At 43.8% G+C, this 26,175-nt stretch overlaps 1 protein-coding gene across 11 annotated transcripts in view; it reads left to right on the top strand.

Moving 5' to 3' along the window:
• Positions 1-26,175, top strand: part of KMT2C (lysine methyltransferase 2C) — a 1,516,687-nt gene that overhangs the window by 471,309 nt on the left and 1,019,203 nt on the right. For all 11 annotated transcript variants that reach the window (XM_069211124.1, XM_069211114.1, XM_069211120.1 and 8 more), the window contains 2 exons: positions 12,832-12,951; positions 17,928-18,044. In XM_069211124.1, coding sequence (XP_069067225.1) covers positions 12,832-12,951; positions 17,928-18,044 — 237 coding nt within the window. The remainder of the gene's footprint in view (positions 1-12,831; positions 12,952-17,927; positions 18,045-26,175) is intronic.

The following is a 26,175-nucleotide window of genomic DNA, read 5'->3' as shown; positions in this document are numbered from 1 at the left end:
ATTCACCTAACTTGCGCCTCACCTTGCACTGCTTACGAGCTCGCATATTACTTCACTCGACTATCTTCTCTCTCTCTCTATTCTCTCTCTTCTACCTCTTCTCTCTTTCTCCCGCTTCTCACTCTCTTTCCCCCGCTTCTCACTCTCTTTCTCCCGCTCTCCTCTCTATCTCCCCTGTCTCTGACTGAAGTGCCCTGGGTTCCTGCTAACCAGGTCCCAGGTATCCTTGTGCATTACATGTGAGGGCATATCTGCATGAGCAGATATCCCCCCGGTATGTCCTTCTTGACTCTCAGACGTAGTAAGTAGCCAGGGAAGCAATTTTAAATGCAAGTGCTGGACCCTGAGTTTCCCAGCTAATGATGGCTTCTCTGACTATGGGGTGTTTGGTATCAAACATATCATACTAATAAATCCTCACTGATGCCACTGAGGGATTTATTAATAACTGCACTCAGAGGGCACCTTTAGAAGTGCCTCCTGAAATCCTACCAGTTACTACTGGGTTGACTGACAGGTCCTGACCAGTTCAGTCATCATAGATGCGTTTTTGGCTGCACAAGGTGAGAAACAGCGCTCTCGAGAGCCAGAGACAAACGCCTGCACAGGGCGGTGGGGGTGTTGGGCTGATTAGGAGGTGTGCCCACTTCATGCCAGTCCCACCCCTAAGGTGGACGAGCTGAAGTAGACACTCATTTTTAAATTACTCCATCTTGTTTGGAAGGATTTAAGCCACTAGGGTTAGGGTTAGGGTTATGCCCACATCCCAGTAGAAGTGGTCATAAGAAGGGTGTAGTCACCTTAAAGGTGGGCAACACATTGGCTGCCACCTGACACTCCTGTAACTCCCTAAGATTGAATTTTTAGGTGGCATCCCTGAATCCTAGAACTTGGATCCTGACGACCTAAGAAACAATGGACAAAGAGTCGTACCTGAAGAAGAGGAAAAGAAGAAGCAGCTGACTTGGAACCAGACCCTCCGGCTTACCTGCTGACCTTGACGGACTCTGCCTTAAAAGACGACTCGCCCTGCAGCTAAGCCTCCAAGAAACCCTTGAGGACTGCCTGCCTTTCATAAATGCTCAAGACTTTCGTGATCAGCGGCTCTGCTTTGAAACAAAGTCTCAAGAAGGGATTCTGCAGCCTCCAGAACAGGAAAGACCTGACACCCAAAGTGACCTCCCCACCCGATGTCCACGACCTGAGGTGAAGCCAACCAACGGTGTCAGCAAGGTTTCCCAGACGTCCAGAGTCCTAAGTCCAGTGTGGTCTCGCCCATCTTGGACTCCCCCAAGTTGCCTGCAGCCCCGCAACGGAGGCCCCTTGTCCCGCACCCTTGTGGTGAGTGGCGAAAACAAGACGCCTCCAGCAACCACTGCACCCCTCACCCCTGAACTCATCTGAGGTGGGTCACTGGTGCCAACGACGTTCCCTGGCTCCCCTGAGCTTGAGTCCTCCAAGGGACCTCCCCTACCCCCCTACGCTGACTTCCCGACGACTCCTGCAGCCTCAACACAGAAGGACCCCCTGACCACGAGTTCTCCCAGATGAAGAAACCTGAATCCTAATAACACCCCTGCATCTGTTGCCCCTTGGGCCCAGATGAAAAGGACCAAAGGTGCACGTACGTCACTGAGCACCCCAAGTGTATAACCTACCTGTTTGTGTCCTCAACTGGATTCCTAGCCAGAGCCTGTTGCCTGTCTTCATGAGGACCAAACTCCCATAGGAAACCAGTGAGCACCCAGCGCTTTACTGCACCCGCCTGCCTCAGTGCTTCTTGGAGTGATCTGCTAGTGTGGTTCTGATCACTGCCCAGTACTCAACACCCTGAATTTGGCCTCATAAATTGTAGTTAATCCTGTGTTTTCTGAACATTGTTTATATCCATAGGTTAACATTGAAGAACTCTGAGAATTGCACTAAGTGTTGATTTCTGAAACTTCAAAGTATTTATGCTCAAAAGTCTATTTTTTGTTATTTCCAAGCTCTTGGGTTTGAAACATATATAAAAAGAAGTGTTATTTTTCTAAATTGGTCTCAGATTTATTCTTTGAGTGTGTCTTATTTATTGCCTCTGTGAGTACAACAAATGCCTAGCACTGCCCCCTGATGAGCCAAATTGCTCACCCACACTACCAAAAAACAGCATTAGTCCTATCCACTTAGCTTGCCGTCCCTGCCCATTCCGCCTGCCTTGCGTTGCCCTAGTGTATGCCTATGTCACAGCTCCCTTGCTTAGCCTCTGTGCTTAGCTTGCTGCCCATACCTTGCTTCCCCCTCCCTCCAATGTCTGTTTTCATGCTCCTGCTCCCTCACTTTTGCCCACCATGTTCCATGAATCTGCAACTGCCCCTCCTGTCTACTGAGTATTCAATTAAGCTGCAACTGCCCTCTTGCTTGCCTAGCATGGTCAGATGGCTGCTGCCTGTCCCTGCTTATTACACTTTATCCTCCATGGTCCATTTTGCTGCCACGCCCTTCTGCCCTCCATGTTCTGTTGTGTTGCAACTGCTCCTCTTGCCTGCCCCACGTGGTCTGTTATGAAGCCTCTACCCATTCCTTAACCTCTTCTTGTCTGGGTCCAGTCGCTACCCCTCCCTTCTGTCCTCCATTGTCCTTTGTGCATGTCCCTGGCCCCTCCCTCTTGCAGATCATGGCTGTTGTGCTGCCACAAACACTCCGGCCTGCCATGCATGGTCTTTTGTGCTGCCATTGCGCTTCCAACCTGCCTCCTGTGGTCAGCTTGCTACCACAGACCTCCTCCCACCTTCCCTCTGTTGTCCGCAAGTATGCCTCTATAGATCCTTGTTGTTCTCTGTGGTGTGCTGTAGTTTTAATGCCCATCCTGCCTGTCCTGTATGGTCCATGCTCTTAATCTCTGCCTCCAAATAGTATTCTAATGAACAGCTAGATCTTTAATATCCTGTATTTCTGACAAAAATGTGGCATACCTGAAGTCATCTTGATGGAATCTGTAAAATCTAAAGCATTTCTTTAGAAACAATGAAAATGAGGGGGTCTTTTCCTATAGAAATTATGGTTAGTGTTCTAAAAATCTAAAATGAGGAAACATTTTCTGGGTTCTCAAATAATGATAAATTATTCACCATCATTTTTTATAATTCAGTTGATCTCTTGATTGTGTTGCACGGGGGGGGTTCAGCCAGAGCTGCTGACTTAGCAACCAGGTTTGAGTTTTGGTGCTGAGTTTGAGCATTAGTTTAACATCCGGTGATTCTGGGCAAATTGCTAAATCTCCTTGTGCCTAAAACCAACCAAAATGAATGCGTTTTCATGTAAAGAACTCCAGCGCCTTTGGGTCATGTCCGTGCTATATAAACTGCAAAAAGTAAAACAAAAAAAAACAAAAATAAAGAGTTTGCACCCTTCCACCTTTGAGCTATACTCGGGATACATTTTGGAAGTATTTAGGCTACTTTTGGGTTCTTCTTTCCTCTGTTTCCTATCTTTGGAGATTTTTCTTTATTATGAAGTGCCCTAATTTCCGCATTTACTGCTGTATCCGCAATGGAAAATGCTCTCAGTTTTCCACTTCAATTACATCAGGATAATGTTCACATGTTTGTCATAAAATCAGATTGTTATGCACTTTAGTTTCTCATTAGAACACCCTTGTAAAGTTGCAGGTGATCACCAGGGGGTAAAACATTGTCTACCTATTGCATGAAGAATTTTCTATTCTATTAAGGACACGGAGGCAAGGAGTAAGATTCTCTTTCTCCATCTACTTAAACAGAACAGCCAATGAAAATAATACGTAAAAAATACTAAATTTCCAATCCGGCCCTCCTCCATCCTGTTCTGCTAATCTGATAAAGACTTCTAGTTGCAGATACCTTAGAATTTCCCCCAGGCGTCAGACTGGCTCTGGAGATTTTTCTTCGAGCAGTACCCTTGCGCTGTCAGGTGGCTTCAGTCGACTCGTCGTCCGTCGTTGGAGTTGTCGTCGTGATGATGTTGCGGTGGTATATAGGCGACACTCCAGCACACTGATGTCAGTTCTTTTCTTTTTGCGCCAGCCTACGGGCAGATCCGGTGAAGAGCTACCCTCAGTAATTTTGAGCTAACTTTTCACCCTTTTTGTTGAATTTATTTGCCCTCCTGGATGCGTCAAGATGTCTTCCCACAAGACCGGATTCAAGCTGTGTTTCTCCTGTCAGCGCATGATGTCGGTGACCGATCCCCACCTCGTGTGCTTGTGCATGGAGCGCCACCACAACCCGAAGTTGTGCTCTGAGTGCCAGCCCATGAACTCGAAGGCATTAAGGGAGCGATCCCTAAAGTTAACGACGGCCTGGCACTCGGCTCCGCGGCGCTCCCGGTCTCCTCTCGTGAGAAAGGTCATGAGACAGCTCATCCCATTCCAAATCATCAGGACATTTGTTGATCATCCTGTAAGCCAAACCTTGAGGACCAAGGGAGAGAAAAAATAGCAATTTCTAGGCAATAGGGACTGTATTGCTTGGGTATCTATTCGCACCAGTCTCTGTTCTTCACGGCTCTGCACTTCTGAGATGGAAAGTCATGAAAAGAACTTGACATCAGCGTGCCAGAGTCGCGCCTATATACAACTGCAATGTCATCACAGAGACCACAATGCCAGCAACGGACGTGGGGTCAAGCAACGCCACCTAACGGTGTGCAAGGATACTGCTCGTAGAAAAATCTCTGCATTCAGTCTGACGCCTGGGGGAAATTATAAGGTAAGGAATCCTCAATTAGAATATGTCTCTACCAGATAAATGAGTTACCTTCAGTAACAAAATCATCAGGACCCCTAATCTATGCCTGCGAGACAAGAAACGTGTAATTGTAATATCCCACCTCTAACAGGTCAATATAAAACACTGATATATCTGTCTTAAGCACAACATACATATCACAATGTGTGGGGATGGGATGGGATAATCCTCGCCTCCGCGTTCTTAATAGAAATGAAATTTTTTGATGCTAGCTAGAAAATTGTTTATTCTGTGGCAGGACCGGAGGCTTCGGGTTATGCTTGTTCAAACCTGTACCACCACTACCACAGCTGCAACAGCTACAATTTGTTTGCGATAAAATACTTTGAAGGTGTAGTCAGAAGACCAATCTGCATCTGCCATAATGTCCTCCAGTCTAGACCCTGAAGAGAAGGCCTTTGAAGCCATGGTGCAGCAGGCTGAATGTGCTACAAATATAAACACATCAATAACAGCCTTTTCTAAAAGCCACTGATCCAACAAGCCAGAGTCCCTGAAGAAACAGGACAAAAAGGTTTTTGCAGAGGGGTTAGCAGCTGACCTACTTGATCCTTGTGGAATTCACTGTTATATTCTTCATAGGCTTCAATTCATGTGATTACACATAATGTTACATTTTCGGGAAAGGCGCATATCTGATACAAGAATTAGTCTTTGTACTTTTATAAATGCGAAAAGAAATGTTCACAGGTGTATATTCTGTACCTGTTATGTCCAGGGCCTTGACATGAAACACCAGTCTACATGAAACCAGACACAATAAGAGGGTCAACTTGGCCGATGATAACTACCTCAAGAAGTCCTTGTTCGTGGTCCATGCCCAGATGACCTGAAGGACCACATCCACATACCCCAAAACCAAGTATTTTTGTGAAGGTGGATGAACCACCCAAACACAATAAAGGAGTTCACAGATGAGGGGGTTCTCCCCCATGGGCTTACATGAGGGTGACACCCTGGAATGGATGAACCAAAATTGTTGATCATCCTCTAAGCCAAACCTTGAGGACCAAGGGAGAGAAAAAATTAACTATAATCTGCAGTGGTCTTCAAGGGATCCACACTCCATTCACTGCACCAAGAAACTCAACATTTCTATGCCAGAGTGTATCTCTTGTGAGTAATAGGAGCCCATGATTGGAATAAGAACGTAGGTTGCTCTGAAAGCAGGCACTTCCATTGTCTCCCGACAAGTGAGAGTTGAGACGGTATACGAACAGGTCCACCGCATACTGACCCATAAACGATTTAGAGTCTTAAAGATGTGAAGGTGAAGCCCCCAATCGCTGGTGTAGCGAAGGAACCAAGAGATTCAGTCCTCTGCAATGTTCATCCATCCCTGAACATACTCCGCTGTCACTGCAGTTTAGTGTTCCAGGCAATAATTCCAAAAGTCCTTAGCAGTTTCTGCCAGAAGAAGTGATTGAGTGTACCACCTAACTTGTTGATGTACTGTACTGCTGAAATGTTGACTGTCAGAAGAAGAATGCAGCGTTTTGCTTTGTGAGGAAATAATCTTCACTGAAAGGATCCTGCAAGGAGTTTGAGACTGTTGATGTGAAGCTGAAGTTCCTCCAGAGACCATGTGCCTCCCATCTCCTGTGAGCACCATTTTGCGCCCCAGCTCCATCTTTGGCATCCGACTCTGATTACTTCCGGAACAGAAGCAAAAATTGCCTTAGTGTTCCATGTGTCCCTATGGGCCAGCCACCAGGCGATCTCTATTTTGGCTTCCTTCGACAACTCTGTGCTCCATATAGGATAGACTCCTGTGGGGATGGCAAATTTTGAATCGCTGGAGGGCTTGGAATGGAGAGGTTCTGGAAATATGGCTTGAATGGAGGACATAAGAAGGCACACCAACCTTGCTAAAATACTCAACGATATTGTCTGAGATGCCAGAGCTCGTCAAAATTCTTCCTTCATTAAAAGCAACTTTGTAAGCGGAAGTCTGAGCTGTGCAGATGTTGAGTGCACTTGGAACCCCAAGAACATTGAATTCTGGGACGGGGTCAGAAGAGATTTCTCACTTTTGATTATGAACCTCAAATCCTGCAGGAGACAGGCTACCCAGGAAAGATGGAGGAGAACTATTGTGTTTCTGGGCCATTATGAGGATGTTGTCTAGATAAAGATCAATCATACACCTTTCTCTCTGAGATATTGAACAATTTGGCACAAAGGTTTGGTGAAACTGCAAGGGGCTGAGGAGAAACCAAAAGGAAAAAGGTAAACTTGTAACACTGGTCGTGCCAATAAAACAGACAAATTTTCCGATGAGGGTGAAAAATTGGAATCGTCAAATACGCACCTTTTAAATTGAGACGCACTATCCAGTCGCCTTCCTGCAGAAGATCATGAAGGAGATGGATGCTCTCCATCTTGAAATGTCAATAGACTATCTAAGAATTGAACTAACGCAGAGTGAGTGCTAGATGGAAACCCCTGCCTTTTTGTCTGTACCAAAAATATATGCTCACGACTGCTTGTGGTGTGGTATAGTGCAAACTAATAGTTCCTTGCAGAAGAACTCCAGAACTTCTGCTTCCATGAAGAGACTGTCAGGTTGGGGGAAAAAAAAGGAGCGGGATTAAGCTCCTGAAAAAGCGTCAAAAAGATTTGAAGCCAGAGCCCCTGCACAGTCTTGAGGACCCAAGCGTCCTGATTAATCTGCTTCCACTTGTGGAGGAATTACTTTATTCTGCCCTGCCCCCCAATATAACATCTGAACAAGGAATTAACCGTACCCGAGTAAGAGGAATCCGATGATGGTTGTTCCTGTAGTAATGACCCTTGCCCCCAATTAGGATGGGAAGGGTTAGAAGTTGTTGGAGCCAGAATAGGCGGCTGTTCCTCTTCCTCTGTGCAGATAGTAAACTCGGTGGGAGGTCTGTGAGGCACCGCGTCCTGGCACAACTCAGCCTGACGCACAGCCTCTAAAGCGCTCAACCCTAGAAAAAGGCCACTGTTAAACACCTTTTTTTTTTTTTTTTATATGTGACTGGGCTTTGTCCAAAGTTGAAAAGGTGGCCACATATTTGCCAAGGTCTTTAACAAATGTATCCCCGAAGATTAGATCATTTGCCTACGGCCCGGCTCACAGAGCCAAATCAGCCAATTTTGGGGCAGATCAAGGGGGACCTGCACCTTTCAGTGGAAATGTGCAGTTAGCATTGCCGAAGAGACTGACCCCCCCCCCCCCCCCCCCCCCGCCGGCCATTCTAACAGTACATCAGGCTTGACAGTGGAATTTGAATCAATAATTTTCGTGAGTTGACCCAGTATGTTCAGGAGTGTTTCCTGGCAGCTGCACCAGGCATGATTGATTACTTTGTTCAGGTCTTTTGCATGTGTTTTCAAGAATGTTGTCTTAATGGGATCGAGGTCTGGAGTGCCCGCCATTTTGCCTGGGAGGGAGAGTGCGGGCACTCAGAAGGCAGGGTATTGCACACTTCCCTTTTGACCCCTTTGTGCAATTGATCTTGCGCATATTCTGCCTCTTTGGGGCAGGAAACCCATTCTGTTGAACATGGATGTATAATCTCATCGGGATTGAACTTCCGATTTTTGCTCTGGGGTGCATCTAAGGGGTAGCTGATATTATGGCACTTGCACTTGGATGAGGGTCCCGGTGCCACTTGGGAGTGGTCTGAATCAAAGGTCTGGGAACCAGAGTCCTCAGAGGATTGGCTAGACCCTGTGCAAGCCCCGAAGGGCCGTGCCCAGCAGACACACCTGATCTGTGGTCCACTAGAGCTGTGTTAGTCACCCTAAGTCCTCAGGGCAAGGTTGGTCAAGCTCAACTGATGTAACCTCTGGTCAGGGGGCTGATTCCCCGAGCTCGTGCCAAATTCCCTCCTGCCATAATTGAGTACAGCACGAGTGAAGGAACAGAGGGCCCTAAGCAAGACCTTCTTAACAGTCCTGCACATGGACATCCGGAGCCTCAACAGTTCTCTCCTCCATGTGTTGCTGTGTGCGGACTTCCAAAAATTCCCCAAAGGGGTCCTCCTCCTGAGAATAGTGTGCCATGATGGTGCAGAGCACCCGAAACATAGCCTCATAGGAGCTCCACAGTGATGGTATACAGAGAAAAGAAGGGGCGGACAGCCCCAGCTGGTGCAAAAATGCAATAATACCACCTGGGCCACCAAAATCAGAGCAAAGGGAGGCACCTAATCTCTAGGGGAGAGCCCTGATACGCTTATGCAGTCCTGTTCGGGGTGGCGGCAGAGGAGCACCTTTGCTATGCTATCACTGCAGGGCAATGAAAAGCCAAGCATGCGAAGGAAATAACTCAATCATGTCCACAACATGCATGCGTGGGACCCGAAATTGAAAGAGGTCTGGGTCCTCTGCAGTTGGGCAGCACCCTGGTCACAGGTCCCCACTAGCCGTAACAGATAGCGGGATGACCCCAGCCAAAACCATTAGGGCAGAAGCCCTACGTGAATGAATGCTAAAGCAGGGCACAGTAAGGATTGCCCAATGGGCACAATGCAAGTTAGCAATAAAAGGAAGATCAATTATCTGATGCTGTGTCAGCAGCAAAGAAAGAGGAAGGACTGAGGTTTCGTGGCATTATATGTGGACTCAGGGGTCCTGATTGGTGAAATCGGATGGAGGATAGGCTGAAGAACACACAGGAAATGTAGTATTTTCTGTGTATTGTTTTCATTGACTGCTGTCTTTCAGTAGATAAAGAAAGAGAACCATAATCTGAAACCTTTGGTCCTGCTTAGAATTAACTGGTAGTCTGCTGCTGGTGCTGAAAGTGCATTTTTCAAATTCATGTTTCAGTCTACATGTCATTTTCTTTTTTATTGAATAGATGAGGAAGATATTTGAGAACTAATTTAAAATGTGTCCTAATTTTGCTTTCTTCAGCACTAACCAATATTTTAAAGGCAAAATGAACCACAATGTTGTTCCTTTCTAAATGAAATGTTTTGTATTTTACCACTTTAATTCAACCTAAATGGCTTTAGGACTGCCACACTTTTGTCATAAGTAAGACTGTTAGCGCTTTAGTTTTTCAGAACTTTCTGGGAGGCTGCAGAAAACAAAGGGGAATCAACTGACTCCTTTTGTAAGTATGTTTTACTGGGAATGTCAGACTTTACCCTCAGTCGGCTGAAGAAGATAGTGAGAATTTACAGAAATGTGCTTTTATTTTAGCTTCTTGAGTACCTTCCACAAACTGAGAAAATTATACGAGAAAACAGTTTTCTCTCGAATATGATTCATGGAATCCTAGCAGAGTATCAGATTTTTTCCACAGGGTAAAACGACCTTAGAACACATCACAGTTCCTAAAATTAGGATGGTATTACCAACAAATTGTAACTAAAATCTGCTATCTCCCTTTATACTTGCTCCTTTTTGTAACCCTCAAAAACAGCCGTTAACTACAATTTATATTTCAGTAAGGACCATGTACCAGAGTCCTTTAAGTGCTGCCACAGCATGTTGTCCATGCTGCAGCCAGCCAGAAAAGGGGAGGTGTATGTGGGGGGCCTTCCCCAACCCCCTCCTCCCCAAACATACCCCTCCCACCACATGCCCTTTGGGGTCTGAGAATGCACACCCTGCCCCTTTACATATTTTTTTTAATTCATTTTCAGGACACAGGGACTAAGGGCCATATGTGCGAAAGCTTTTTTCCATAGACACAGAATGGGTAAAATCCTTTGGTACATCTGACCCTAAGTCTCTAAGTCTTGTAATGGTTGCCAAAACACATTGTTCACGTTGTCACAAACAAATCACGATTGATTAGCACCCCTTTAAATTGATCAATCAGAGCATATCTGAACATCAGCTGTCCAGATATACAATTATTTTTTTAACCTTAATTTCTCAAAAACTGCTGAACGGATTTTCACCATATCAGAAAAAGCACAATCCGCAGGCCAAGATCTAGCTTCTTCCCAAATTTGGTGTAATTCCGTTCAGCTGTAGCCCATCTTAGTGTATGGAAAATGCACAGGTATTTTGTGTTTAGGAACACCCCTTATTTCTTGGCCCCCACTTGACAGATCACCCCGCATCTTTACATGCACAAACTAGTTAAAAACTAGCACCTTTCTAGAATGTTTTGTGGCGATGCCACTATTCACACTTAGCCAGTAGATGAGGGTGTCCGCCCAATAATTGTATGCTTCAGTGGCAGAATATGAATGTCACTTCAAAGGAACAAGGGATTAAGATTGATGACTGAAATTACCCATACTTATGTACATATTTTCATTATTAATTATTTGGAAAGTATTTGGCTGGCAAGCAGCTAAATGCATGTTGGATTCAGACGTATGAAGAGATTTTTTTCTCGTTCCATTTTGTGCATTTCTTGTATAACATGCATGAAATGTTGCTTTCATTTGGAAAATGCTGAAAATATTTGAAAAACATAGAATTACTGCAAAATTTTATATTTTTTCTATAATCCAAAGATAAGTTTTATTTGTAGTATTTATTGTTAAATACATTTTATTTTGGAAATGCTACTAAAATAGTTAATGTAACCATTTGAGACCAAACAAAATGTTTTTGTAAGCTTAATATTTATGAGCCTGGCTTCGTTGTATAACCTTTTCTTTGAAGCATTTTAGTAGTGTATATTTTCTTTGTGCTTGAAATTATACTCAAATGAATATAGTTCTTAGGAAGTGAAGTCTGTATGTTTTTTTTGTTAACTACCCACACTTTTATTTTTCATTCATATATTTGTTTAATGTTTTGCATCTAGTGTACTGCTTAAGAATAGTCAGATTGTTTGTTTGCTCTCTTCATTAAAATTGTTCGGTGTGTACACAGATGACATTTTGGAAAAATATTTCCACGTGTAATTAGAATGTTTTGTCTTTAAGGATGAATTTTACTTTACTGTAGAAAATAATTATTTATTTATATAATAAATAGAACACTTTTTTTGTCTTCCTATGTCCCGAAAGTTACTTATAAATCAAATTATTCTTAAAAAAACAGTTTTGGTTGTATGAGGGGCAAAATATTACAGTTTTATACTGGCAAACCCATAGTAATTTGTGCTTTGCTTCTATATTGGTTAGCTGCAAAGTGTGTGGCAACCGTTCACATTGTATTCAATTCCAAAGTGTTACTCTCATTAACCTTCATATGGCAGAGGTGTTTTAAAGTTTAGCGCAAATATACTTTCACAAAAAGGCGCTATTTTTTTTATGTTGCACTGTCCTGCTTTGCCTATAATACCAGCCGCCTCATTCTCTCAATGTTATCCATGCTCCCTCTTCTTTAGTGAATTAAATCATTGGACATTATTTTGACTATTTTGTAGGTTTGTTTTTCATAATATGGACACCATTGTTTCAACGCACACTGTGGTTCATACCCCTTCACACTCCTAATAGTTTTAATTAGCTTTCACATGAGCTATACAGAATAGAGCTTCATTCTTTTATTGATTAACTGATGTAGATAGAAGATGCGTGCCATTTTCATTCTTTTCCAAGAATTACACTCGGATCCATTAAAATAATTGTTGTAGTGTAGAACATTGTGTAATTGTTTTAGGTAATTTGCATGGAAACGACTTAATTGTCTCTTATCAAGAAATGTAATGGCCTGGTATATTCTGCATCCTTTTACTTTTCAATAACTGGGCATAATAAGTTCGGAAAAAAAGTAATTTGAGATTCCTCAACAGGAGACTTGTTTAAGCAGAAATTGTCTGGGTGGCGCATTTCCTACATGAATGAGTCTGCTGTTGGCAAAAACTACAGGAAATTGGGGAACAAATGTGAAATTTTGATGTTTTAACATTTTTGCGTACGCCTAAATTTCAGTTTTTTTACTCCTGTTATTCAGGAGGTTATGCCACTGAGTATAGAAAGGAATCTCTCTTCATTTGTTTTTTTCAAAATTCTCCCATTTTAGTTAAGTAAGAATATTTGTACTATATCATAAGCATGGATAACATTTGCCATTGTGTCCTAGATGTCTGCCTGCTACTTGGCTCTTAATTTGCTCGCTTTAATTTTATGTTGCTGTGTTTTATACATATATTTTCTCACCCGCCGTATCTTAGGGCACTTGGAGTATCAATAATACTGTGAGCCCACCTTCCTGGTCCCCAGATGGGTTAGAGGGTCGGGACTTATTTAAAACCAGACAGCTTCTCAGCAATGCCATTTGGAGCATCAAAGTGGTAAATACATGCATTTATTTTCACTTATACAGTGCTTCCCTCATTTGTTTAGAATTTCTGTTAAGTTAGAAGTTTGATGGAATTGTAAGAACCTACACTGTTGTTAAACTTGTTTTAGGCACAATGTTAGCTCTTTCACCTGTAGTGTAGTTCAAATGTTCAAACAGAGGAAAACATTCTCTGATGCTTGACTAGTGATTTATAAATAATATAGGAAACACAATCTCTTATTCTTGAACCTTTGTTTAGCCACCCATTATTCCAAATGGATTACATATTTAAATGACATAAATAAACTAGGATCTGTTACTTGGACAAGGATAATTTTTTCTCACTGCTGTGAAATTTTTATAAATATGTTGCAGTCCGTTGCATGTGACTGTTGACAACTGATTTTGAGTACAGTACATACACATGTATGATGGACTTGTGTACATTTCGTAGCCACATTTGGTAATATTTACATCTCTAATTTGAATACTGGTATCTGATAGAGACTTCTAGTTGCAGATTCCTTACCTTAGAGTTTCCTCCAGGCGTCAGACTGGATCTGGAGATTTTTTTCTTCTAGCAATATCCTTGTGCGTCGGTAGGTGGCGTCGGTCGACTCCGTAGGCGTTGTGGTCGCCGTGATGATGTTGGGAGTAGTACATAGACCCTCCCTCGCGCAGTGACGTCAGTTCTTTTCTTTCTGCGCCACGCCCTGATCCGAGAGAGAGCTACCCTCGGCTTCTTTTTTTGGGCCGAATTCGACCGTTGTCGATATTTTTTGGTGCGACCTTTGGTGCGTCACGGATGACCCCGAAGACCGGGTTCAAGCAGTGCGAGGACTGCCACCGCATGATGTCTGTGACGGACCCTCATCGTCTTTCGAATCCCAATTGGGTCAATGGCAGATCCCTCTCCCTTCCCCAACCAGATCTCTCTATAGTGACAGATGCGTTGCTTCTGGGTTGGGGCAGCCACATGGGAGGGGTGGAGATCAGAGGCCTCTGGTCTCCGGCGGAGTTGGGACTCCACATAAATATGCTGGAGCTCCGAGCGATCAGACTTGTGTTGAAAGCATTCCTTCCCTCTCTCAAAGGGAAAGTGGTGCAAGTGTACACGGACAACACTACCGCCATGTGGTACTCCAACAAACAAGGCGGGTAGGGTCCTGGACCCTATGTCAGGAGGCACTACGCCTCTGGACATGGCTTGAACATCAGGGCATTAACCTGATGGTTCAACATCTGGCGGGCTCTCAACGCCAGAGCAGACGAACTCAGCCGCCGACGCACTGTCTATCACGAATGGCGTCTCCATCCGGAGGTGGCACAAGATCTCTTTCTCAAGTGGGGAGAGCCTTGGTTAGATCTGTTCGCCTCCGCAGAGAACGCGCAATGTCAGCTATTTTGCGCGTTGGAGTTTCCAAGGCGCCACTTGCTCGGAGACGCTTTTCGTCTCGAGTGGAACTCTGGCCTCCTTTACGCCTTCCCGCCTATCCCTCTTCTGCCCAGAGTTCTCAAGAAAATCAAGAGCGACGGGGCCCAAGTTATCTTGGTGGCTCCGGACTGGGCTCGAAGAGTGTGGTATCCAGAGCTATTGAGCATGTCCATCGATCCTCCACTCAGACTGCCTCTTCGGGTGGATCTTCTGTTGCAGCAGCAGGGGACAGTCCTCCACCCGAACCTGTCCCACCTCCGCCTTCATGCGTGGAGATTGAGCGGCAACAGTTGACGGCATTTGCCCTTCCACCCGAAGTCTGCAATGTTATCTTGGCAGCCAGGCGTCCTCCAACTAAAACTGTATACGCCTGTCATTGGAATACATTTGTGGCATGGTGCACCAACAAATTTGTTGAACCCCCTTTCTGCCCCTCTTTCAGAGGTTCTTCTATTCATTCTTTCCTTAGCCCAGCAGGGCTCTACATTGGGCACCTTTAAGGGGTATCTGTCTGCCATTTCCGCCTTTCTTAGGCTTCCTGATCAGCCCTCACTCTTTAAATCTCCTTTTGTGAGTAGGTTCTTAAAGAGGCTCCTCCCACTCCCTTCATCATGCCTCAGTGGGATCTTAATCTTGTGCTTACTTTCTTGATGTGTACTCACTTTGAGCCTATGCATAATTGTCCTTACGGCTCCTCACATTCAAAACTGTCTTTCTCATCGCCATCCCCATCACCTCTGCTCGCAGGGTGAGTGAGCTTCAGGCCCTTTCTTCAAAGCCTCCATACTTGTCCGTACACCCCGACAAAGTGGTGTTACGCACTAGGGCTTCATTCCTTCCTAAGGTGGTTACACTATTTCATGTAGGCCAGTCCATCACTTTGCCCCCACATCCTTCCCATGAGGGCGAGAGACTCCACCGCCTGGACCCAAAAAGAGCGTTGGCGTTCTATCTCAATCGTACTAAAGACTTCTGGGTGGACGATCAACTCTTTGTTGGCTATGTGGGTGCGAAGAAAAGGAAGGCGGTGCAGAAACGTACCGTCTCTGGATGGGTGCTTCTTTGCATCAAAATGTGCTACGCTTTGGCGAAAAAGCAACCTCCTGACGGCTTGCAGGCGCATTCTACCAGGGCCACTGCTGCATCCACTGCGTTAGTGGAGTTCCAGTCCTGGATATCTGTCAGGCGGCTACGTGGGCATCTCTGCACACGTTTGCTAAGCATTACTGCCTGGACAGTGAGGTCCGTCGGGACGGCTACTTTGGTTGTTCGGTCCTGCAGGACTTTCTAGTATGATCTTAGTTCGCAGACCACCACCGAGGATGGCATTGCTTGGGTATCTATTCTAAGTTAAGGAATCTGCAACTAGAAGTCTCTATCAGATGTACAAGTTACTTACCTTTGGTAACGAAATATCTGGTAGAGACATATTCTAGTTGCAGATTCCTTTACCGCCCACCCATCCTCCCCGCTTGCCAACTGATTTCTAGGGACAGGGATTCCCCCTTTCAGGTCCTCAGCTCTGGTGCACCAATATCAGTGTTCGTAGCGTATCTGCGCTCTGGCGTGTAAAGTCGTTAAAAGAAACTGATGTCACTGCGCGAGGGTGGTGTCTATGTACTTCCCCCGACGTCATCACGGCGACCACGACGCCTGCGGAGTCAACCAATGCCACCTACCGACGCGCAAGGTATTGCTCGAAGAAAAAATCTCCGGATCTAGTCTGACGCCTGGGGGAAATTCTAAAGTAAGGAATCTGCAACTAGAATATGTCTCTACCAGATATTTGGTTACCGAAGGTAACTAACTTGTATGTTTGGAACAACAATTCTAATGTTTCAAGTGGTTGTGTTCTCTCTGGGGCAGTACTTTCTGTAGTAAAGTACATATAGCTTGCTTAGCAGTCCCTGTGTCAGTTAGTCATTGGCTGTAAGCGGTCATTCTACTGGGTTCTTAGTGGGTCAGTTAACAAGACGTCTGTGGATGCATAGTGATAGGTTTTGCTTATCAGTGGTACACTGTGGCATATTTTCTTTTTGCTCACTGTAACACTGAAGAGAAGAGCTAACTATCTGTAAATCAATCTTGGCTCCATCCAAACAAAAGAAGGATGGTTCAGCTGACCTGACACGCCATCCTCCATTTGCAAAAGAGTACAGAAAACTCCAGACAGATCTCTACACAGTAGTATCTGTTAAAAACCCTTTAGAAATGTATTTAAATGGGTATGCATACTCTGATTAAGATCTATGTAGGTTTTACTATGGAGGGAAAAAAAGAAAAGCATACTTGTTGAGCAGAGGTTGGAGTCTTATGTTTCCTGTTCCATGTGTTCCTTTCTATGACTGTCCTTATGTAAATCACAAGCCTTGACCAGGGAGAAGAGGGCAAGCAGTGAATCATGTTGTGTCAATTCTTATCTTCTGGATATAGTTGTTGCCTTTATTTAAAGAGAAGTATTTTGGGATTAGTGCTGCTGGCAAGTTATGCTTTATGAAATGCCAGTTATGTCTAAAAGAAATCCTTTCCAACTCAAAATAAAATGCATTACTTATTTTGCCATTAAAGCTTATTGTGTCTCTACACTTAATAGTATACATGCAAGTTGTTCATTCAACTTTCCTATCCTATCCTGAGTGATCTCCCCAGTGTTATTGGGAATTGTTCCTGCCAACATCAGTAGCACTACTTGGGTTTGTGATGATCAATTGCACCTTCAAATCTGTATTGGCATCATAACCAAAAATTTTGAATATCCCCTCAAACCGCTGAAGTGAATGGCATCATAACCCATCTTCCCAGTGCTTTGTCTGCATTCCCAGCAAGAGTCCTTTCTAGAATATATTTAAGGTTCTTCTTACTTCCATTAATGCCTCTGCCACACATTTCTTTAAACACATTACCCCGGTTCCTATCCCCCTTAAGAAGCCACATAATTATTAAAAACTTAAGTGGGGTATACAAGATAATCTGCCCTCTGATCTGTGTTCCTTTGTAGCACTGAATTATTCCTTTTTGTGCCTTTATTGACATAAATCCCTGTATCCAAACTTTAGTGCCTTTTCTTCCTTTTCTTAAGAACAACTCAATCCTGCCTTTCCTCAAGTTGTCTCTCAGCCTGTCTCTCTTTAATACTTTATGCTGTGTTGACAGGGATGTCTGGAATTCTACCCCTTGATGAGTGGTAGACCATTAACCATTCCCCTCCTCTGAGTGATACTGGAGCCCAATTTTCAACAAAGAGCTTGTATCATGCTGCTGTTTATTCCCCTCCCTATGCATTTCAGGTTATCACTCTATACATTGACTATTACTGCCCTCTTTCCCTTCTTTATTGATGGATCTGTTATGCTATCTTTTCTTCCAAGTATTTATACCACCTTTTAGTGGGAATTTAACCCTGTACATTGAATCTACTACTTTCAGTATACTTTATCCACACTGTTCAGCTCTCTGACACTTTGGGGCTTGGCCAGTTTTACCTTAAGTATTTTTAAGTATCAGTCCACAAAACATTTAGAATAATTGAAATAATGCTTTACATTATGCAGGGTCGTGGTTCTGGGTTCCCAGGAAAGAGAAGACCACGTGGTTCAGCACTTTCAGGTCGAGGTGGAAGAGGGCGGTCAAAGTTGAAAAATGGAATGGGTGCTTTTCTTTTTCCAGGGGTAAGAATTATTTATTTTCATTTATGTAACTGCTTTGGCTTGTTGGTGATTATGTATTAATAATGTTGAGAACAATATTAATCGTTAATAACAAATAAGATAAAACAGTCAGGAATTGTTGTTTCCACATCGGCTGATCCCCCAAAACTTGTAAACCCTGTTATTTCTCTGGCCTCTGATTTTCAAACAAGGGACTCTCTATAACTCTAATTCTGTGTTGGTGAAATGACTGTGATTAACCTCTAAAGTGCTGAGGCCAACTCCCATAAGGCTGAACCCTTATATGATGTATGGGACAGTTCAGGTTTAAGTCTTCGTAATCTTTTTCACAAAAGGTATCTAGACCAAATTTGGAATTAGGCAAGGGGTCATTTGTGTAGATCGCTTCTGGTTTTCCCAAATAAACTAATTGTTGAAATCAAAACCTAATTGAAAGTAGGATAACCTGAGATACGTGAAATTTTTATCTGCCATTTTCAGCTCTAATGCATTGTTTACAAAAGTAAAATGCTGTTATGTCTGTCTGATTCTTTCATTTTTCAATGGGATCCAACCATGCACAAATTCACATGAATTCATACAGTAAAATCTAATGAATGAAAAAAGGATAAGAAAAATAGCTTTCCATTTTTAAAATTTGCCCACAATGCACAAATTTAGGAATAGTGTTTTATTTGGGTTTGTGAGTCAAAGGACAGTTGGCTAATGTGTTCTTTCTTGCACATTGGCTTACATTCTGGAGCCACGAAATGTAGAAAAAATCAGTTGACACTTGTTTACTATTTTGTGTTGACACATTTATCCCCAATAAAAAATGGTACCCTACTTAGGTGGCTGGGCCTTTTGTGCTAAACTGTAAAGGCCACAAAAGGCATCAAGGAAACATCGAGTATGCCTCTCAGTTGGATCCCTTCTGGTGATGTGGGTAGCTGCAGTATATGGGACTGGGTGCGGTTGACACTGAGGGAAACCAATCAAACCCGGACATTTCTGAAAACCAGATAAGCAGAGTAGTACAAAATGGTGTCTTTTGCATGGTTCCCTCTGTTTGGGCCTTTATTGGAAAAGAGAAAAAGATTTCTGGGTCTTGTGGGCTTTCTGCTCCCATAGAGGTGATTAGTGGTAAACAATGTATGCCCTTAATCCATTTGTCCAAGCTTTACAGCAGTCATATGTGTCTTTGGGTGTCGACTGCAAACATTTGTTACTGAACCTTGTGTTGGCCTAGAGCATGGCCAAGGCAGCAAAGGTGTATTACCCAGGCTGCTGGTGAAATTTGTAGCATACCATAGGACGCATTTTGAGCCGATGTTGTTGCATACCCAGTTCAAGTCTGATTATGGTTAAGGAGTACAGATCTTTCCTATCTTGTGCTCTCCCTGTGAACCATAAGTCTTAAGTAGCATTCAGGGGTGTGAAATGTAATTGAATATATATATTTGTCTGTGGGACAGGTTACTTCTTAAATCTACTTGTTCTGTAAGAAACATAAAAGTCCACTGGGTCTTTTGGTGCCATGTAGTGTGGCAATAATTTATGGCAGCAATCTTATTATAGAAGAGCTCTGATAATAGCCTCTGATTAAGTCAGGGCTCACACTATAGTAGGGTTTGAATTCTGGCAGTTCCCTAGTTTTGCCACATTCCACAGATCTTTATATTGGGGCTGAAGGTAGTGGTAATCAATAGTTCCAGGGCTGAAATGCCCTTTTGAGTTTGTGCAAACCTATTAACTTGAATGTTTTGGGGGTGTTCACCAGCTCTTCTTTAATCTTTTCCTATATGGAGAAAGATTGAAAATGTACTTTTGACAAGGGCAGAGGTAAAACCTCTTGCAGGATTGGGGAGAACAGTGGTTGGAAGGAAAATGAACTTGTAAACGCTCAACAAATTTTCACCTGAGCAAATCTACACATGCATATTTGTTCAAGTTAAAATGCAGTTCACAAATATTTTCTACGAGTAAGATTTCCTGGCCTACTTTTGTAAATTATTGTGAATTCATGAAAGCTGTAAATCTGCACTAATGCAAGGACATACACCATGGGTGCACTATTGTGGCTTTCCTTAAGAATTGGTCCCTAATTATTTCAGGTGTTAACCAAGACCTTCTGTTTTGAACACATATAGGGGGTTATTACAACTTTGGAGGAGGTGTTAATCCGTCCCAAATGTGACGGATATACCACCAGCCGTATTAAGAGTTCCATAGGATATAATGGACTCGTAATACGGCTGGTGGTATATCCGTCACTTTACCGTCACTTTTGGGACGGATTAACACCTCCTCCAAAGTTGTAATAACCTCCATAGTTTTTTAAAATTCTCTTTCTATTGAAAGCTGTGAGTAACCGCATTCTACCCTTTCAAAAAGAGCATATCTGCACACAGTCGTTTTGTTCAGTGCCATGAACTACTGTGGCCATGAGTGCTTTTTGAGAGATAAATAGATTTGAGCTTTTTGTCATAGTTTGAGATAATGGTGAGGGCCTGGCAGATACCACAATGTTTTTACTAAACCCATGTCAAAACGACACATATTGACAAACAAAAATGGCTTTTGCAATGGTTGTTGGTGTGCATTTTCCCATTATTTTGTTGAAACTGGTTACAATGATTTTCCATCCTGTATATGTTTTGGAAATATTAGCATGCATCAATTTATTTTACTTAATGACGCTTCAAAGAAATGGTATATAAAAGTTCACAGTAGCCCCCTCCCTCCCATCCTGTCGTCGCCCCCCCCCCCCCAATCCTGATCCCCGCACTCCCACCGATTCATTTATTTTGAAAGCAAAGAGTCATCAATCTTACTTGCTTCTGCAAATATTTGCATCTAGTTAGAGAGCATTCTGCCAGCATTATATGTAACCTTATATTATTAAACCTTGCAAATGTGTAGATATTCATGTTTTTATACTGAAACCACTGTCAATAGTACGAGCTTGCAGCATTTCCTTAGGGTGCTCACCCTAATAATAAAGGCTTTGCATTAATGAATCTGAAATACATGTTAGAACAGCATTATCATTTGAACACAAATGTTACCTTAACGGCAGACAATGTCCTACCCTGATCCATAAGGTGGTACTGTAAACTGGCAGCCAAAAGGGTTTGTGCTGCAGTGGGTTGGGCCTACTTGACCCAATGACAAAATAAACATTAATAACGTGTTGTCCTTGATCCCAAACAATAGGGCTTTGGTGTGTAAGCCCTGAGCATTGTGTGTACAGTTGTATGTCTCATGCTAATTATTGCTCTTCAACCAATCTTCAACTAATTCATGAGCCTTTTGAGGGCTTGAATGTTGATTGATGGTCATAAAGAAGGTAGTTTTGTTCCCCATTTTCTTTTTGTTATTTTTGTCCACCTTGTTTAAGGATTTACTGGGATATTGAAGGTTGGTAATCAGCCCGTAAAGTGCTAGGATCATTGGGTGTTTGCATGTGTCTTTAAATAAATCAGCAATTATGGTGTTCTTAAGTGGTAAAAGGGATGCATTATTCATGTTTGTCTAACCGAAATGGGGTTGTAATAAACTCTTATATGCAGGCTGGTGGGACTATACCAGTTTGATGCTTTGTTAATGCTAATGTCATTACCACTTCCTCTTTTAAAGATGTGACGCTATGATAAACTCTTTACACATGTGGTGGACAAATGGAGAAATGAGGAAATATAACAGTGGAGGGTCCTAATGGTCTTTCTGGTTTTTGTGATTTGAGTTGATGAATGCCATCAATTTGTTGCTTTGTTATTGAGAGGCACAGCAGTGTTCTTCAATTATTCTATATTATTCAGTTTCTAGAATATGGCAAAGGACGCACTAGGTTTGTTTGGTGCCTAGTTTATTTTTTTCATGAAGTAGGCATTTTTGGTTTTATTTATAACTCTGTGGCATTTTAAATGGCTTTTTGGTTTTGGCATTCCCCAGTCATACCTGCGCTGTATCTTGTACTTAGCACTTAATATTTACTCCAACTTTGCTCAAGTTGGTGGCAACTTCTTTTTAGTTCAGCCAATTTACCATTCAACTGTTGGTTGGAATGCTTTTCAGAACTCATATTAACTGATCTGAATGGGTAAGCTTTTTGAGCAATATTAACTTCCCTACTACTGCTACTGATCTTCATTTGTTCCATGGCCATAGACTTTAATATTCCCCATGTCCATCCTCAAAATGCCCTTATCTGTGGCAGAGCTCATCGTCGTAGTGATTCCTAATCATCGCTGTAATTGCTTGGGAGTTTTAAAAAAAGTCATTAAGGTCATATTACTTTTGCAGCATTAATTTTTTCTGGATTCACATACTGTGCATTATTCTGCCATCTAGTGGTTACCTTCGGAATGCTTTTGTTAGCCCTTTAAAAAAAAATTAAAAAATGCACGTATTGTAATCCCTTTTGTTGGTATGTTGTCCCCCCGTGGCGTCAGCTGTGCGTCCCGGAAGCCCATGTGGTTGGTCCGCACCTTCAGATTTTTTTTCCCCGCCATGGAGTCTGTAATCAAAAGCTGAAGCTCCATGGATGCCAAACAAAGAGTATGATTATTAAAAGGAACATCAAGCAGAACTGTTGGAAAAGTAGTGGAGAGGACATCTACAGAAGAAGACAGCGGTATGGAGGTAATTTCAAGAAAGACTTTGACTACCAAGTGGTGCACTGGAGTAAAAATGGAGCAGGCCTGTTTTCTGCTGGAGACGCTTCTACATTCACAAAGCAAAAGCCAGTACCTTCCTCTTCTGCCTAGTATTTTAGATAAGGGAGGAATTCAGAGAACAGGCAGGTTGCAACCCAGTCACTACACGAGTGGCAATAAAATACAAGCACTTGTCAAAGGACTCCTTGTATAACAGGGCTAAAACAGTGACTGATTCTGTAAAAGTGGCTCCTGCCAGGAAATGAGCCAACATCCCCACATCAACTGGACCCACCTCCTGAGAAGGGAAGCAACATAGTAGAGATGGTGGGACGGAAAGTCAAAAGAAGAGTGGCAGCGCAAATGTAAATGACCTATGGAACTACTACGGATACCAACAATGGGAAGAAATCAGGGAGCTTATGAAACACCTCCCCATACAGTTCCAAAAGAGAGTGGCTTCTGTTAGAAAGTCTGGGAAAGCAGCATCACATAATATCACAGGAGTGCAGAAATAGGGGTGTTATTCCAGAAATGGATAGACATCACCTCAGACAAATGGATACTCCACATCATCCAACATGGTTACTACATAAAACTCTTAAAGATATCCCCAAGTATAATACTCAAGAAAAGTCACATACAAAAGAACGGTTGCATCTACAGCAACAAGTAGAGGAACTCCTGCAAAACAAGCAATGGAAAAGGTACCCATCTACAAAAATCAGCTGTGGAATCCACTCTGTGTTCTTCCTAGTCCCAAAACTATACAAGTCTCTGGTATCTGGTTCTTTGCTTCAGGACTAGCTCATAAAAACTCAAAGGTTCAAAATGACAGTGCTATAGGCAGTCATCTCTCTGCTGTGGAAACTGCATGTACTCTTGAGCAACAAACACAATAGATGCCTACTCTGTCGTGCACCAGGTATATTATCCATTCAAGGTACTCACCTTTGTCACAGATTTAGAAAATGCTTGGCTGCCATAGCAGCATGCATGAGAAGGCAGTGGAATACACATATTTCTGTACCTAGATTACTGACTTGTAAAACCAAGCTTGTTTACGCAGTGCCTGAAAATATCAAGAAAGATATGCACTTTCTCCGCAAGCCAGAGTTGTCATTAAATTTAGAGAAATCCTCACCACAGCCAGAGAGGGAAAATACCTTTCTAGGAGCAAGGCTGGACAAAGTGAGGGTAAGGGCTTTTCCCACAAAGATGAGGGCCATAGGGTTAACAGACCTAGCTCACAATTAACAAAATAATGGCCTTGTGCATACCGCTGATTACATATGAGACTAATACAAGAAAATCTCCAAAATCAGTGGTAATAAGAAATGGGGAGTTAGAAAGATCTAGTGGTTGTAACACAGAAAGTAGAGGTGGAAATGACAGCTGGAACTTGAGCAACAAAACAGTAATAGAGCCTTTCTGCAATCAACTCTAATGGTGACCCTTACCAGAGATGGGGGGGGACAAAAGGGACACCTCAACATCCGGAAACTATAAAACAGGGTGAGCAGTTCAGCACATAAACATATCTAATAGAGACTTCTAGTTGCAGATTCCTTACCTTAGAATTTTCCCCCTGACGTCAGACTGGATCTGGAGATTTTTTCTTCAAGCAATATCCTTGCGCATTGGTACGTGGCGTAGGTCGACTCCGTGAGCGTCATAGTCACCGTGATGATGTCAGGAGTAGTACATAGACGCTGCTTCAGCGCAGTGACCTCAGTTCTTTTTTTTTCCCACGCCACCCGCTAAGGAGAGAGCTACTCTTGGTCGCTTTTTGACCGACTTCGACTCTTTTGTTGACTTTTTGGTGGGTTTTTTAGGTGCGTCAAAGGATGTCCCCGAAGACCGGCTTCAAACCGTGCGAGGACTGTCACTGCATGATGTCGGTGACGGACGCGCATCAGGTCTTTTTGTGGTGCCTGGAGCGCGATCACGACCTGAAGTCATGTTCCGAGTGCTAGGCCATGCACCTGAAGGCCTTGAGGGAGCAGTCCTGCAAGCTTATGGTGCCCTGGCGCTCGACTCCACGTAGGTCCCGGTCTCACTCGAGGGGAAGGTCTCGAGACCGGTCACGGAGCCTCCACCATTCTTCTTCTTTGAAGTCTTTGGGTCAAGGTAAGAAGTCAGAGATCCCATCATCCTTCGACTTCACCCTGTCGCATGGCTGATAGGATGCCGGAGGAGTGTCGACACTCAAGGCCTCTGACTTCGGAGCCTGCTTCTGGGTCCACTCCGCGCTTCCCCAAGTTTCTGGGAGCTGGGAAGACCTCTGCCCAGTTAAAGGAGTTTTATGAGGCAATGTGCCTCATTTTTGGGGAGACTGACCCGGATACAGTGCCTTTGGGCCCAAGGAGTTCGGTCCGGGGCCCTTTGGGTTCTGTGACGGCAGTGCTGGCTCTGGCCACCGAGGTCCCCTCCAGATCTGCTCTCGGATCTACGCTGGTCGTACCATTGAGACCTTCCCGGCGCCTGTTCGATTGTTGACGTTTACAACGTAGGTGGTGCCCACCATCAACATCGACCCGATCCTCATCCCTGACAACCCGGAGTCGGACCGGCGTCAGCCGCCGCCGCCTCCTTCTTCGATGGGCCTATTCACACAAGGTTGGATTCAGAGCTTTTCTTTTTGGGGTACGAATTGGAGGGGTCCCTGGACCCTTATGAATACCAGGATGACCCTAACTTGGACTGGGCACAGGAGTTGGGCGAAGCCAGTGGTCTGGAAACCTCTCCAGACGCTGGCATGCTGTATCCTCCTACCATGGCTAAGGCGGAGGGAGCAACTTATTCCATGGTGGTCAGTAGGTCGGCTGAGGTCCTCTGCATTGAGCTGCCTACTGTTCAGGTTAGGTCTAATCTCCTGACGGAGGTGCTTCAACCAGGGGCTTCCACATCTGAGCCTCTTCTTCCGTTCAATGAATCCCTCACTGATGTCCTTTTGGGTACTTGGTCCAGACCCAACACAGGGGCTCCTGTGAACAGGACTATCACACGCCACCATCGGCCTGCCCCAAACAACCCTAAAGTCCTGTTCCAACACCCCACGCCTGAGAGTCTTGGCATCCAGCCATCTTCATCCTCTGGCGCATTCCCTTCTGCACCCTCGGATAGGGAATCAAAAAGGCTGGGACAATTTGGGAAGAAGATGTTTTTTTCCTCCAGTCTCGCGCTGCGGTCAGTGAACACTGCATGCCTTTTGAGTCGCTATACCCACTCTGTGGGATGCCATTGCGCAATTTCCCCCGCAGATACCAGAGGAGGCTCATGCTATTGTCTCCCATATTGTCACTGTTGGGAGAGACGTGGCAAAGTTCACTATCAGATGTGGGCTGCACACAACTGACTCAAGGTAGATCAGTTGCGATTACGGTGGCCTTGAGGCGCCACACCTGGTTGCGTACATCTGGTTTTTCATGGGATGTCCAACAGACTCTTATGGACATGCCCTTTGAAAGCTCCTGTCTCTTTAGAGGCAAGGC

The sequence above is a fragment of the Pleurodeles waltl genome, chromosome 10 (assembly GCF_031143425.1).
Source record: "Pleurodeles waltl isolate 20211129_DDA chromosome 10, aPleWal1.hap1.20221129, whole genome shotgun sequence".
Taxonomy (NCBI): Eukaryota; Metazoa; Chordata; class Amphibia; order Caudata; family Salamandridae; genus Pleurodeles; species Pleurodeles waltl.
The sequence above is the reverse complement of the archived record's forward strand: the minus strand, read 5'-3'. Positions and strand labels throughout refer to the sequence as shown.